Source organism: Myxocyprinus asiaticus, chromosome 31, assembly GCF_019703515.2.
Source record: "Myxocyprinus asiaticus isolate MX2 ecotype Aquarium Trade chromosome 31, UBuf_Myxa_2, whole genome shotgun sequence".
Taxonomy (NCBI): domain Eukaryota; kingdom Metazoa; phylum Chordata; class Actinopteri; order Cypriniformes; family Catostomidae; genus Myxocyprinus; species Myxocyprinus asiaticus.
Window position 1 is genome coordinate 23,303,187 of NC_059374.1, and position 14,470 is coordinate 23,317,656.

General features: G+C 35.9%; 1 protein-coding gene across 2 annotated transcripts; it reads right to left on the reverse strand.

Moving 5' to 3' along the window:
• Positions 1–44: 44 nt before the first annotated feature.
• si:ch211-286b4.4 (uncharacterized) lies at positions 45–13,150 on the reverse strand. Of its 2 annotated transcripts, XM_051665826.1 has the most exons (10): positions 12,952–13,150; positions 12,544–12,706; positions 12,110–12,180; positions 11,477–11,637; positions 11,298–11,388; positions 9,588–9,725; positions 5,725–6,482; positions 4,617–4,675; positions 4,245–4,374; positions 45–3,808 (listed from the first exon to the last, which is right to left on the reverse strand). In XM_051665826.1, the coding sequence occupies exons 1-6, from the start codon at positions 13,145–13,147 to the stop codon at positions 9,718–9,720; spliced, it is 690 nt and encodes a 229-aa protein (XP_051521786.1). In that variant the 5' UTR covers positions 13,148–13,150; the 3' UTR covers positions 45–3,808; positions 4,245–4,374; positions 4,617–4,675; positions 5,725–6,482; positions 9,588–9,717. The 2 variants fall into 2 exon arrangements, with proteins under 2 accessions (XP_051521786.1, XP_051521787.1); XM_051665827.1 differs by lacking the exons at positions 4,617–4,675; positions 5,725–6,482.
• Between the last annotated feature and the right edge of the window lie 1,320 nt (positions 13,151–14,470).

The window sequence follows — 14,470 nt, forward strand, 5'->3', positions numbered from 1 at the left end:
TATATGGCGTTATTCAGCTAAGACCTATGATTTATTCAACAAATCAGCAGAGCAAGAACAAAAGCAACAGATTTGCATTTCCTGAAGGAAATATGGTGCTTGCAAGGGTCTGTAGCAAAAGAATAGTGATAAATAGTGATAAAGTTAGGTTAAATTATAGGTGAATAACTAATAGAAAAGTGATCAAAATAATGAGGATAAGAAATGAGGGGTTTCAGTGCAGCCTTGCAAGCACTGTTACTACTTCCTACTTATGTCGACTAGACAATAAAACTTTAAACAAACAGTTAGCTGTGGCTGGTAGGTATGTTAAGTGGATAGACTGCTTTGGATTTGGCTGTTTGTTTAATCTAAATGATAGAGGCAGGCGGCACAAAGCCAATGGAACTTTCTCGAGCATATCAGCTCACATAAATACTGGCTTGGACAGAGAGTAGTAACACTGATAGCAGGTGATGATAGCTGCAACTCACTCTCCCTCCCAATCTGTTTACACCTAGAGTTAACTCTGCTCTGAGCATGAACGCACATGAACTGTGTAGATAACTGACTGGAAAAGCACATCATACAGATATAGTGTTGATAAGAAAAGCTTAGCGAGTTTGATTTCAAAGCAATATTTCGTCTGTTTCTTGCATTGCCTTGGTCAATAAAGAAATGGTCAATAAAATAAGCATAAAGGCCTTTCTTATGATCTATTTTAATGTTTTATTTCATGCTAAAACGAAGAAAAAAAAAGTTAAAAAGTAGCTCACAAGAAAAAGAGAGAGTGATAATTTAAAAATACATAATATATGCAAATGTAATGTAAAAATAATAAAATAAAGATTCACAGATTTAAAGATGGTGTAATTTTAGATGCTAAAATATTATCCCAACTTAATATGGAGAGACAACTATAAGTAAACCATTTATAGGTTGATTCCCCTGAAAAGTGTCAACACTGTGGCTTTGTATCACTATCAAAACATTTGGTAACACTTTATTTTAAGGGTCCACAATAATGTAGTTAAGCATAAATAAGACAGAAATTTATAGGGCTGGGTAAAAATATCGATTTTCAGATGCATTGCGATCTTCGATGAGACAATCTCGATATCAGTTCTTTAATCCCAAGATCGATCTTTCACTCTATGGGGCAACCCTCTATAATGCAAGTAAATCCCTCGCATGTGCAACCAAATCTCACGCTACGCAACTAAAAATGTCTATGATTAGCCACTGGCTAGTAAATGTTCAGATTTCACTCACAAGTGATTGTGTAGTATAGTGGAGAAGAAGTTATTAGCACAGATGTCCTTTCACTGTGTGTGAGAGTTAAAGATTGGTTTAACTCGTTCTGTGTGTCCAAAGATCCATATGTCACTGAATAATATTTCTTTTAATACACTTTGTTTTTTACAGTCTGTTGTTGATAAAAATAAAATAAAATTTGGAACATTTAATTCTAATCACACAAGGATGCACTAAAGAAATTACGAACGTCTTCTCTTGTTATATGCGCTCATTGGCTGATGCCACTAGTCTTAAAGAGACAGTACCGATTAATCACGTGTTCTACATATCAATGTAAATACTTGTAAATAGTACAAATTATGCAAGTAAACAATAAAAATGTAAAAAAAAAAAAAAATTTGATGGAATAGACTTTTTTCAATTTTTCAAAAGTTAAAATGCAACCAATTTAATAAAAAACTAATGCTAAAATATAATTTTTAAAATTAATATTTTCGAATTGGACCTAGAAGGTTCTTTTATAATTAAGAGCATTAGCTAAGGGAGAATTTCTTTTATATGCAAGCAAAATGTCCCGTATGAATCGATATTGAATGAAATCGAGGGCTTGTGTATCGGAATCGAAAAATCTGTTTTAATAACTAGCCCTAGAAATTAATGCATAACTAAATGTAGAATAAGGCTATCTTTGCCATAATTTCTGTCTTATTTTTGTGTTGAAAGTAATGCAATTAATGCTCTATTTCAGATATCAATACATATCATGTATGAAGCTTACTAAACAATATTAAGCCAGTAATTAAGGCTAATTAGTATTGGCTTTTTAAAGCAGTTACTAATAAATTACTAAAATATTATATTAAAGACATCTGGAAACCCTGTTCTAAAGTGAAAATTTGATCTATTTAAGTTATAGGTTTGTTTTGCATTTATAAGGTGGTATTTAATTTCTTTGAATATATTTAAACAATAATTATGCCTAATTAGTATTGGCTTAATTAAACTGTCACTAAAGAATTGCTAAAATTTTAAAGACAATTTGACTCCTTGTTCTGAAGTGAAACATTTACTTACGCAAATTAATAATTTGTTTGACATTTATTGGGTGATTACAGTATTTGCAATAAACTCAATTTACTGTAATTAAAACATGTGCAAACCAAACCCATAACATGAGTAGGTTAAACTTTCACTTTAAATCTGGGGGTCAAGTTGTTTTAATTTTCTAGTAACCGCTTTGTAAAGCCAATACTAATTACCCTTAATTACTGTCTTAATATTATTTAGTAAACGTTTTATACGATCTCTAAAACTGAGCATTTATTACATTACTTTCTACGCAAAGTATGACTTTTAAAACTTGTAAATTATGGCTAAGATAGCCTTACTCTACATTCAGTTAATTATCAATTACTGTCTCATGCTTAAAGGAATGTTCCAGGTTTAATACAAGTTAAGCTTAATCGACAGCATTTGTGGCATAATGTTGATTACCAAAATTTTTTTTGACATGCCCCTCCTTTTCTTTAAAAAAATAAAAAATCTGAGTTACAGTGAGGCACTACCAATGGAAGTCAATGGGGCCAATCTGTAAATGTTAAAATATTCACTGTTTCAAAAGTATAGCCACAAGATGTAAACAATATATTTGTTAACATTATTTTAGTGTGATAAAATCGCTAACTAACCTTTTCTGTGTTAAGTTATAAACAATTTTACGAGTTTGTTGCCATGACGATGAAACAAACCCTAAAATTACTATAAAAATTACGATTTAAACAACTTTACAGCTCAAATAATACATGAGTTTTAACAGAAGAATTAATACAAGTGATTTTATCAAATTAAAAGCTTAAAATTTCTGCCTTTGAAACCTCCACAATTTTTCCATATTCACTTACATTGTAAGTGCCTCACTTTAACTTCGATTTTTGCTTTTTTTTTATTAATTTATTTTTTAAAGAAAATGACAGACGAGTTGAAAATATTTATTGTGGTAATCAACATTATGCCACAAATTATGCCTGGAATATTCCTTTAAGTGTATCATTGTGGACCCTTAAAATAAAGTGTAACCAAACACTATCCTTGTTTGAGCATCCCAACCAGCCCAACATAGTAACATGTTCGAAAAATTTGAAACCAGTCATTATTTTAGCAATTCCATTTTATGATGGTAGCGGCGCAGATACACACCAAGTTTGTGATGATATTTAGCATAAGGGCAAGGACAGTGTGTAAGGTTACATTAATATTGTTAAAATAATTTTTATAACAATGAAAATTTTCACACATTATTCATTAAGCAGTCATCTTTGTCCATATGTTTGCTCTTCCATTTCTTGTTGCTGGACTGTGCTGTGGCAGGTGTCTGCTTCTCTGCTTCACTTCTGTCTGGTTTGTGTTTGCTGGATAACTGGCTGTCGTCTTGAGCTAGTACTGTGCTTTGAGCTGGTCTGTCCTTATTAGGACTCACTCTCTGACTTGAGCTGAGTTTAGACAGTCTCTCTTTCATCTCCTTCAGTCTCTGCTCCACTGTACACTTCTGAAGTTCCAGCACCATTCCATGCTCCTGCATTAAAAAAATGAGATTTTTTACCATTTCAGAAGAAAATATGTGTGGCACTTGCCTGCGAAAGGACTCACTGCTACAATGCTAGGGTGTCTTAGGTGGTTGCCAGGGCAGTGCCATCCAGTTGATAGTGTGGTTGCCACATCTGGATGGTTTCTTACTGGCCCAAGTCAAAAGAACCCACCCTCATGATAGTCTCATCTCAAGATATGGCTCTTGTCCCAACCTCAATGTAAGTCAATGTGAACAGTGATGCTTGTCTTAGCCACTGACATTGAAGAAGTGTGAAGAGTTTGAGTAGGATAGAAGCGTCCATGCCTGGTGAACTGCACAGCCCAAAATGGTGCAACAACTCTAGCTAAATGGTTGCCAGAGGCCAAAAACACAATTTAGAGGCACTGCTCTGAATAATGAAGTGAGTCAGACTGGTTGTTACCTGCAGCGGTTTGTCAAGGTTGGACAGTTTCTTCTCTGGTGGGCTGCATATGTGTTTTCCTGTGGAGCTCAGAGGAGAGCTGCTGGTAAATCTCATCAAGTCTGTTTATTTCTTGCTCCACACACGACACCTGAAGCACATGTAGCAAAACCTCAGTTAAATGAAAAAGAGCAGACACTATTTTGCAGAGGTTGTATGAATCTCACTGGTGCTTCAGTTGTTAGGCTTGTTTGCCCACGTCCTGCAACTATATACAAAAACACAAAGATTGTACCAATACAATAACCCAACAAAATAAATTATGTAGAGACACTTTTTCTAATAAAGCATTGTGTAATGTCTGATAAGAATTCAAGAAGTTTTAAATCTCACCTTCTCCATATCTGTCTGTTAGAGTTGGTTTGAGTTCCTGGAGGAACTGGAGTACACTTCTTTTAAATGACAACAAGAAATCAAATTGCAAAAATGAAAATTCTCTCATTTACTCTCTCATCATTTATCATTGTGTATTACTTTTTGTCTTCTGCAGAACACAAACAAAGATATTTAGAAGAATATTTCAGCTCTGTAGGTTCATATAATGCAAGTGAATGGTGCCCAGAACATTGAAGTTCCAAAAAGCACATAAAGGCAGCATATAAGTAATCCATACAACTCCAGTGGTTAAATCTATATCTTCAGAAGCGATATTATAGGTGTGGGAGAGAAACAAATCAATACTTAAGTCCGTTTTTACTATAGATTCTCCTGTCTGCCCAGTAGGTTGTGATATGCACAGAGAATGTGAGTTGCTAAAAACAAAAGAAGAAAATGAAAATGAAAGTGGAGGTTTACAGTAAAAAAGGACTTAAATACTTAAAAAATCAGTTTCTCACCCACACCTATCATATTACTTCTGGAGATATGGATTTAACCACTGGAGTCTTATGGTTTACTTTTATGCTGCCTTTATGTGCTTTTTGAGCTTCAAAGGTTTGGCCACCATTCACTTGCATTGTATGGACCTACAGAGCTGAAATATTCTTCTAAAAATCTTCATTTGTGTTCAACAGAAGAAATAAAGTTATACACATCTGGGATGGCATGAGGTTGAGTAAATGATGAGAGAATTTTAATTTTTGGGTGAACCATCCCATTAATAAATGGCCCTGGTCTTATTTTGCATGATTCGTCAGTGCAAAAAAAAAAAAAAAAAAAAACGTGCTTATTTCCATAGTTTTTCATTAAAATGTAATCTTTTTCTCCGTTTCCTGAAATTTTTTTTTCTGCTAATGTAACCAATGGCTGCATGAGCACAATAACATGTTTTCACCCAATTCATCTAATTCTGCTCAATACTCTAAGTCAATTCCTGCTTTACAGTATTTGCAGCAAAATATCCAGTTTCACTCAGAAATATGTAACATTATGGAAGTTAAGTGCATTGCAAATTCCATTTCATATTGTCTTCAATATTGCACACTTAGGGTTGGATATTAACCTCTCTGCTAGCATGTGCTGAGTGAAATTAGTTTCTGTAGGTATTTTAACACTGAAGAAGTCCTCTACTAATGTTCCAAAGGCTTCTTCTTTGTACTTCTCATCCATCTAAACCATGAAGAAAGCCAGTTAGAACTCTTCCTTGATTTTATATATACTACATTTCAACATCAAGACATGCCTAACCTGTACATTCCTCTGTTCGTCAGTGAAAGAGTGATGAAACAAACACATGCTTAATGCCGATATGGCCAAGTGGAAGTCTTTCATGAACTCGAGAGGCTTTGAGCCTGAAAAATGTAAATAAGCTTTACTGCAATAAAAGAGGTTCAATGTACACCATCATCATAGAAAGTAATATGCTGTTACGTGGAATTCATATTAAAATTACTATCAAAAGCCACAACTTTAATGAAAGGCTAAAGCAGTCTTTTACCTGAGGTAATAAAGGCCATAGAGTGTAACAGAATAGTGATGAACTGACCAGCATTTTGAGGTTATTTTCTAGTATGTACAGAATTTGGTTGGCTGTGTTATAATAAAGGTCTTTGTTGCATTAGGCCAGCAGGTTATCACAATGAGAGACTGGCACTGTATTGGCCAATAGCAGCATGACAGGGGGGAAGGAACAAGCTCTGTTCAGTAGATGCACAATGTGGCAGCCAAACAGGAAGACTGCAAAATGCTGTGGTGAAAGGTTGTCAAGGGCAACCGGGATCAGGTACGTTGGCTCACTCTCCATTGGGCTGTTGATAAACACTGAAGGGGAAAGGAAGTACATGCATACCATTACACAACTCTCAAAAAGGAGACCTGAGGAGACCTTGCATGGTAAATTGCCAAGGGTGGAACTGAACACACAGACCTGATACTAGACATTAGCCAGGTGGCTATAATTACACTGAAGATGAAGAGGTCTCACTCAGTATTTAATCACTGGATTTACAAAAATCATTTCACTTTTAAGGAGACACAGGGCAAAAACATTACTGTGCAATGTAAACTCTGTCTTCAGAAACTTAATATCTAATCCACTGCAAATTATTTCATGTCACATCATATAAATTGCACATCTAACCAACTCTGGATGAACACATTTAGATTATTATTTGAATTATCACTCTGCATGTAATATAAACATGTGTTGCAATGTCTTTAAAATTGTTTGTCCATCAAACGCATCAAAATGCCCAAATACATGGCATTTCAGATTCACAATCTATTCCACACATAATTGCCAAACCGATTGCATTAGTGCGGTAAAGTTAGCTTTAGTTTTGCTATTTTTTCTTTGCTTTAAAAATATAGGGGAGGGTTGGGTAAGATGAGCCAATTTTTCCATATAGTGTATACAAGGACATATTAGACAGAGGTAAAATTAATAGAGCTACCTTTATATTAAGGTGTCTGCTTGATGTTTTAAAAATGAGTCTGTGATAGAAAGCCACAAACATATGGCCTTTTTAAAATAATCTGATGCATTGGGACAACTTGCCCCAGTTTAGGGTTAAATTGCTCCTGATCAGTGGGTAAGATGAGCCATCTGGGTGTAACTTGACCAACTGAAGGTTTCCAGTGACACAATGAATAAAATTCTATAAATTATCTAATCTATAATCTATTTATTTATGAATTATAATCTCTTACTTTACTCTTGTTTCCTTTAATACTGAGGATTGTTATTGCATGAAAATGATGGAACAATTTGGATCAATCACTTAGCATAGCCCACAGTAAATACCTTAAGTCTTTGCAAGAAGAAAAAAAAACTCACTTCTTTAGGTCTTCTTTTAACTTCAAACATTATAAACAGTTATTGGAACAAATTTTTATTGATACAAACTTATACAGTGGCTGAACTAAAATCTTCAGCGAAAAAAAAAAAAAAAATCACTCCTTTAGCTCCTCTTTTAATTCCAAACATTATATTTAATTTTATTTTTTATTTTTTTCTCCCCTTTTCTCCCCAATTTGGAATGCCCAATTCCCAATGCGCTCTAAGTCCTTGTGGTGACATAGCGACTTGCCTCAGTCTGGGTGGCGGAGGATGAATCTCAGTTGCCTCCGTGTCTGAGACCGTAAATCCGCACATCTTATCACGTGGCTTGTTGAGCACGTTACCGCGGAGACATATGTAGCGCACCACGCACGCGCCCCACCAAGAGCGAGAACCACATTATAGCGACCACAAGGAGGTTACCCCATGTGACTTTACCCTCCCTAGCAACTGGGCCAAATTGGTAGCTTAGGAGACCTGGCTGGAGTCACTCAGCACACCCTGGATTTGAACTTGCGACTCCAGGGGTGTTAGTCAGTGTCTTTACTCGCTGAGCTATCCAGGCCCTAATTACAAACATTATAAACAGAACAGTTAGTTATTAGAACCAATTTGTTTCTGTAAAAACCAGTGGCTCAGCTTTGTCCAGACTGTGTGGTTCATTTTGCCCCATAATGACGATTTTGGAAAAAAAAACACCTATCTTAGTGCTTCAGCGCTAATATTGTGCTAATCAAATCATGGGTATTTATACACTGGATATACACCATTATACATGATATGTCATTTTGTGCCTGGATACATTTTCTGTGGCACAACAATCAGTAAACCTCAAATGTAAAATAGTTACTTTGGCCTGCAAAAAAACACTTTTTTGCATAAAAACATACTTCCCTCTTTTCCCATGTGCTTCTCCCCTTCACAGCCAGATAGAAATAAGATACACAGGGTGGGTCAACTTACCCACAGGCTCATCTTACCCCACTCTCCCCTAAATGAATGCACTTTTGCTTTTCTGATAACTTTTGAGACTTTTTTTAGAGTAAGACCACGTTTGTTTAACACGCCCCTGGGCACCTGTCCATAATTCTAGGAACTTCCCCATAAGAAATACCTGTTAATCACAAACACATTTGAGTCTGCCATTGATGGAGGGCCTAGAGCTCTATCAGCATAACGGGGAAAACATGCAATTTCATTTGTATTATTACACCATGTAACTACATTTGCGATCCATCTATGCATCTAAATTTGTGGACAAAATCACAACTCAAACGATCATACCATACCTTCTCTTGACGAATAATAATGCAAGTAACTGAACACTGTTGATGTATAACTGTCACAAGTCTGGACCAAAACAAAATTCAAACATGGATTACAATAGTCTGAAAAAAAATAAAAATTCTAAATAAAAAAATTAACACCATCTTTTTCTGCCTTCTTTGACAAAACATACATATCAGTTCAAATGTGTTTTTGTGTTTCATGACCCTGTAAGTGCCTTTTGTATTTCACTCAGTAAAAGACAAATAGTAAATTAAACACAAAAAAATCATAGAAATTCTCATATTTTGATTCCTTAAGTTTTCATAAATACATTTATGCAACACGATGTAAAAATGGTAAAGATTATCCTACTAAAATTGTTTATGACATCAAATAAACAAGAGTAGGTCAGAGGTAATCCAAAAGTAATCAGATTAGATTACCCAAAAATATAATCCAAGAGATTACGTAATTGATTGCAATTTTAGTCATGTAATTTGTAATCAGTACCGTATTACAATTCAGAAGTAATCTACCCAGCACTACATATGGGCAACAGCTACCACAAGGATGTGAATTTATGTGCTTATACATCAGACCACTGTCGTAGTCTTTATGTAGCAACATCTTTACAACTACAGACTATATTTTACTCATAAATCGAAAACTACTACTGTAAAATCCCATTAGAAATACCCGAGGGAACCCATGGTGAATAAACCTTCCAGCTTGGCCTACAAACTGACATCATGACTGAACAGTTATATTCCAGTGAAAGGGATTAAGAATTGAGTCAAAATGCACATATGTATACTGACCTTCTTCTGTCCTGGGTGTGTTTGCAAGAGTCTAGAGAGACTCCTTTATCTCCTGCAGTGTTCTGGAGAGAGGTGTCAGAGACACAAATTTGGCCAGTTCCTCTTCATTCACACAGGAGACTGTGCTCTACTATTGACCTGAGAGATGAGAGCGTGTACTGTTAGCACTCAATGACAGAGCGGCAGCCGTGGGTGATAAACTGATCTTTAACAAGGTTGAATCGGTATCTGAGGAAGCTGCCTCTGTGTCAGCCCTCATTTTGAGCTCTGCCATGTCTGCCGGGGAAAACTGTTAAATGACGCAGAAACACTTAATCACACTAAAAATCATTACAGTTATTTACATTTATATAAATGTGGCTCGGTGCTGCTTTACTGGATTAAATGGACATTGCTTTCATGAATAACTAACCTGAGTGTATCCAGTGTGCAGTTCACTCTCTCTAGTGTCTCTGTGACTGTAACTGTGCTGTCTTGCTGCTGCCATACCTGTCCATTCATTCTGCACTACACTCACTCCAAAGACTTTAGCACGGCTTCCATCAGCCCCATCCATGGCTCTGGTACAATCAGACCACAGTTATTCTAATACTTTCACAGACGCTAATGTGTTTTTATCTCATGTGCACACTGTGCTTCGCGTGGATTATCTAATGATCTTCGCATCTGATTACATTGTGAGTGAGCTTGTTTTGTAGATAATCGCCTCCTCTAAGTAATGGTAAGTGATATTTTATGTTCTGTTTATTTTTAGTGAAGTTATAAGTGAAAATGTGGCATATAAGCAACACCTGTTTACATGTAACATGTATGTCTAAGACATGTACTGAGTTATGACTCACAATATTTCTGTCTGTGAGTAAAACAGAATGGTTGTATTCAACTCTTTGAGAGTTTTCCAACGACATATGACACATGGCTATTTGATCAGTTTGATGTTTTTACCGATTACAATCAAATGTGCAGTGCAAAATTATTGAAATGGAACAATTCTGATTTGTCTGAAAATTTCAAAGCACTTGTTAAGTTTTGGTCATAATGCCTATATGCATTGTAAAATACAGATTCTTAGCTTTAAAACTATACCTGTTTTGTGTTGGTCAAGACTGTAGTTATTAATATGTTGATAATAATTTTTTCTCCGCAACAAAAAAACACACTCAACATTTAAAATATCCAGTTTATATGTCATGGCTTTTCCTAATCTTATGAGAACTGATTAGAAGAAGAAAGAAAAAAATCATAAACGTTCTTCATCACATTTTTCAATTAGATCTGTTTGGTGTCTCAGAGACCCCAGATATAAAAACATGATTTAATGCAATGATTTTTACAATGCAAAACATTTCTGACTGATTTAGACTGTAGCAGTACACTTCCCCCAATTATTTGTTGGGATTTTGTTCTATTATAATTTATAATTTTTTATTTGCCGAGTTCAAATTGACCCCAAACAGAAGCAACATTAATATTACTACCGTATAGTAGATACCAGTCACATTGCTGAAAATGCATGCCTGCTTTGTGATACAACCCAAGATTAACACTTCAATAACATCTGTCATTGATGTCAGAAGAACATATTAAAATAATTTGAAGGATTTTTTTAATTTACTTTAAAATAACTTTAAAACTTTTTTTAAACTAATAATTGGTGATCCTAACAAAAAGTCTGTCTCAACAGATCATGCAGATTCAGGATTGTCTTACCATGAGAAGATTCCCTTTTAATCAATACTTCATTGTCTAACATTTTTTTCAGCTGGTTCAGGTTTGAGGGTTCCATATTTTCTAGTGTGTCCTAAAAACAAGACATGCTGATTAGAAGAATGTCAACAATGTTTCTAATGTATTTCTTATCTTTCTTATCTGTCTATTCTGTATCTTACCCTCAGAGCATCAATTTGCTGGCACATATTTCTGTAGAACTCCTGTGTGTCTTTGCGGTGCTTTGCTAGCTGGGATGCCAGGTGTAGATTCTGATCTTCTAACTTGTCGTACAGCATTTTCACATTAAACTCCTCCAGTTCCATAACTGTATTTCTGAAATCTTCAAATATGGATTCAGAACATTATTTGACAGAATTCAGCAGAAGAGTGTTTGTATTTTTATCAGCTTCAGATATTTCAGTAACACTTTACAGCAAGATTCCATTCATAAACATTAGTTAATGCATTGGGTTATCATGAACTAACAATGACTAATTTATTTTTTACAGCATTTATTAATGTTTATTAATGCTAGTTAATAAACATACAGTTGTTCATTGTTAGTTCATGTTAGTTCATAGTGCATTAACTAATGTTAACATATGACATATAACTTTAGATTTAAAAAAAATTAATACTTCATTGAAATTAACATTAACCAAGATTAATAAATGCTGTAAAAGTATTATTCATTGTTAGTTAATGTTAATTAAAGTTGTTTACTAATGTTAATAAATGGAACCTAATTGTAAAGTGTTACCGATATTTCCATTGGCTTTGGGCAGATTAAACAATGCATGATTGTCAGTTACCTCCTTTGCACACAGCAGGTTCCTCTGATTCTGCTCCCTCGCCAACCCCTCTCAGACCTAATGACTCAGAGCTGTCCACACAACAACAAACATAAACAACATTCAAAACTGCATCAATTCTCAAAAGTGTATCCTTGCACTAGGTTACATGCTGTGCTCTATGCTTACTAAAATGCATTCTAGAAAGGCTGCGCAATGGAACAGTGCTGGTATCGTGAGGCAATATCACTGTACTTTTATTTATACTGCACCATGGTACTGTCTGATTACTCTGGTATTTACATGGTATTCCAAGGTACTTTAAAGAATACCATGGTATTACCACAATAGCAGTGTTTAAAACCATGGAATACCATTTCCAAAAACAATGGTACCAAAATGTTTGTATTTAACAGTAACAAACAGTATGAAACCTGTGCTATCAGTTCCCTTACCAGTCAGTATTATAAACATATTCAATAGGAACAGTGGGTTCACCTAAGCATCGACACTTGGGCTTTGGCCTCCCTTGAGCGATGAGGTTGGCCCTATTAGGCCTCAAGACTAGAGCAATGATTGTCAACACTATTATCAGCAACACCAGCAAAGACAAGATCCCTATGGAGTAATACCAAATACAGTATGTTATGCATTCCTTTAAGAAAGAAAAATCAGTTTTTCTTATTCAGTCGTTGAGATTCTAATTCATCCATTATCTTTTATACTTTAATTATATTATATTGTGAACTTAAATATGAGTCAACTGTAAGACCATAACATCACATTAACTATGATATCCTACAAGCCTAATACTCTTTTCACACTTACTAAAAACTAAAAATTATAGCAAGCATTTGGGTTACCTGTGATGAGACCCCAGTCTGGAAGCAGATTTAAGCTGTGTTGTTTAACAATCCCGTGTCTCACTAGTTGTGCAGGGGTTGTGGGATGGAAAATAGCAGCTGTGGTGTTGCACTCTGAGCCCTGCTCACACACCACCACTATCAGACTCCAGTTCGACACTGCATTTTCCAGGAACACATACTTTCCTGGCTCCATGAACACAAGTGCAAATCTGTTAAGGTCAATAGAATCAGCTGCCTGTTTGGCAGACATCTCGGCCTGGATGAAGGAACACCACCTACAACTTAACCCAGCCAAGACCGAACTGCTTGTCTTTCCAGCCAACCCTGCTGTTGAACACAACATCACCGTGCAGCTGGGTTCAGCTACAGTAACGCCTTCCAAAATGGTCAAAAATCTAGGGGTAACCATCGATAACCAACTAAATTTCACAGACCACATCTCAAAGACAGCCCAATCATGTAGATTTACACTCTACAATATCAGGAAGATAAGACCCGTCACGTCTGGTGTTTAATGAACCAAAGAGACCGCATGTTACACCACTCCTTGTCTCTCTTCACTGGCTGCCGGTTGCTGCACGTATCAAATTCAAGGCTCTGATGCTGGCATACAGAACAGTCACTGGATCTGCTCTAGCATACCTAAAATCATTTCTGCAGAGCTACGTTCCCACCAGAAGCCTGCGGTCGGCTTAAGAACGTCACCTTGTTGTACCAACACAAAGAGGCACCAAAACACTTTCCCGGACTTTCGGTTTCATCATACCACATTGGTGGAATGACCTTACCACCTCCATCCGTGAAGCTGACTCACTTTTTCAGTCTTCAAAAAACAGCTAAAAATGCATCTTTTCCATGAGCACTTAACCAGTCACTAAAAAGAAAATTCTTGTTGCACTTTAATCTGTCTTGAATACTATTCTGATGCTAGTGAAACTTGTAATACGGCACTTTTCGTACCACTGTCTCCTTAAGATGATTAGCTTATAATGTATTTGTAACAAGTTCTTAGTTCAGGCAAATGGAGGAGTCAGGAGACAGCAAAGCAGGTTCAAGTCAGGCTTTTAATCCTCAGTTTCTCTCACACACACACAATCGACGGTAACCGTCGATACAGATGAAATAATAACTAAGAATATTCGTGACCATCTCTGGACTTGTCGGTCACTCTCTCTCCCTCTCTGATGCTCTGGCGTGCCTTTTAATTCTCCCTCCGCCATCACTATAATGAGAGACAGGTGTTAGAGATAGTTATGAGCCAGGTGACGAGCCTTACTGCTCTCCCTCTCCCGTAGACTGACACATGACCACACACCCCATGCCACAGTATTCCTCTTTTGTAAGTCACTTTGGATAAAAGTGTCTGCCAAATGAATAAATGTAAATGTAATGTAAATGTGATTATGATATCATTCTGATCAGTGTGCCGTTTCCTCCTGAAATCTCTCTCCAGAATCTCAACTGGTTCTAAAAGCAAATATTGCAAGCATTAAAGTTTTATGTTCTTGACAATGCC

What these genes read in the sequence shown, in the direction of transcription:
- si:ch211-286b4.4 (XM_051665827.1), bottom strand. Translation starts at nt 13,147, where the DNA reads ATGGAGCCAGGAAAGTATGTGTTCCTGGAAAATGCAGTGTCGAACTGG. An exon ending in AGACTGGGGTCTCATCACAG is followed by an intron (nt 12,707 to 12,951) that starts GTAACCCAAATG and finishes ATTACTCCATAG; the next exon opens with GGATCTTGTCTTTGCTGGTG. An exon ending in ACCTGCTGTGTGCAAAGGAG is followed by an intron (nt 11,638 to 12,109) that starts GTAACTGACAAT and finishes CCATATTTGAAG; the next exon opens with ATTTCAGAAATACAGTTATG.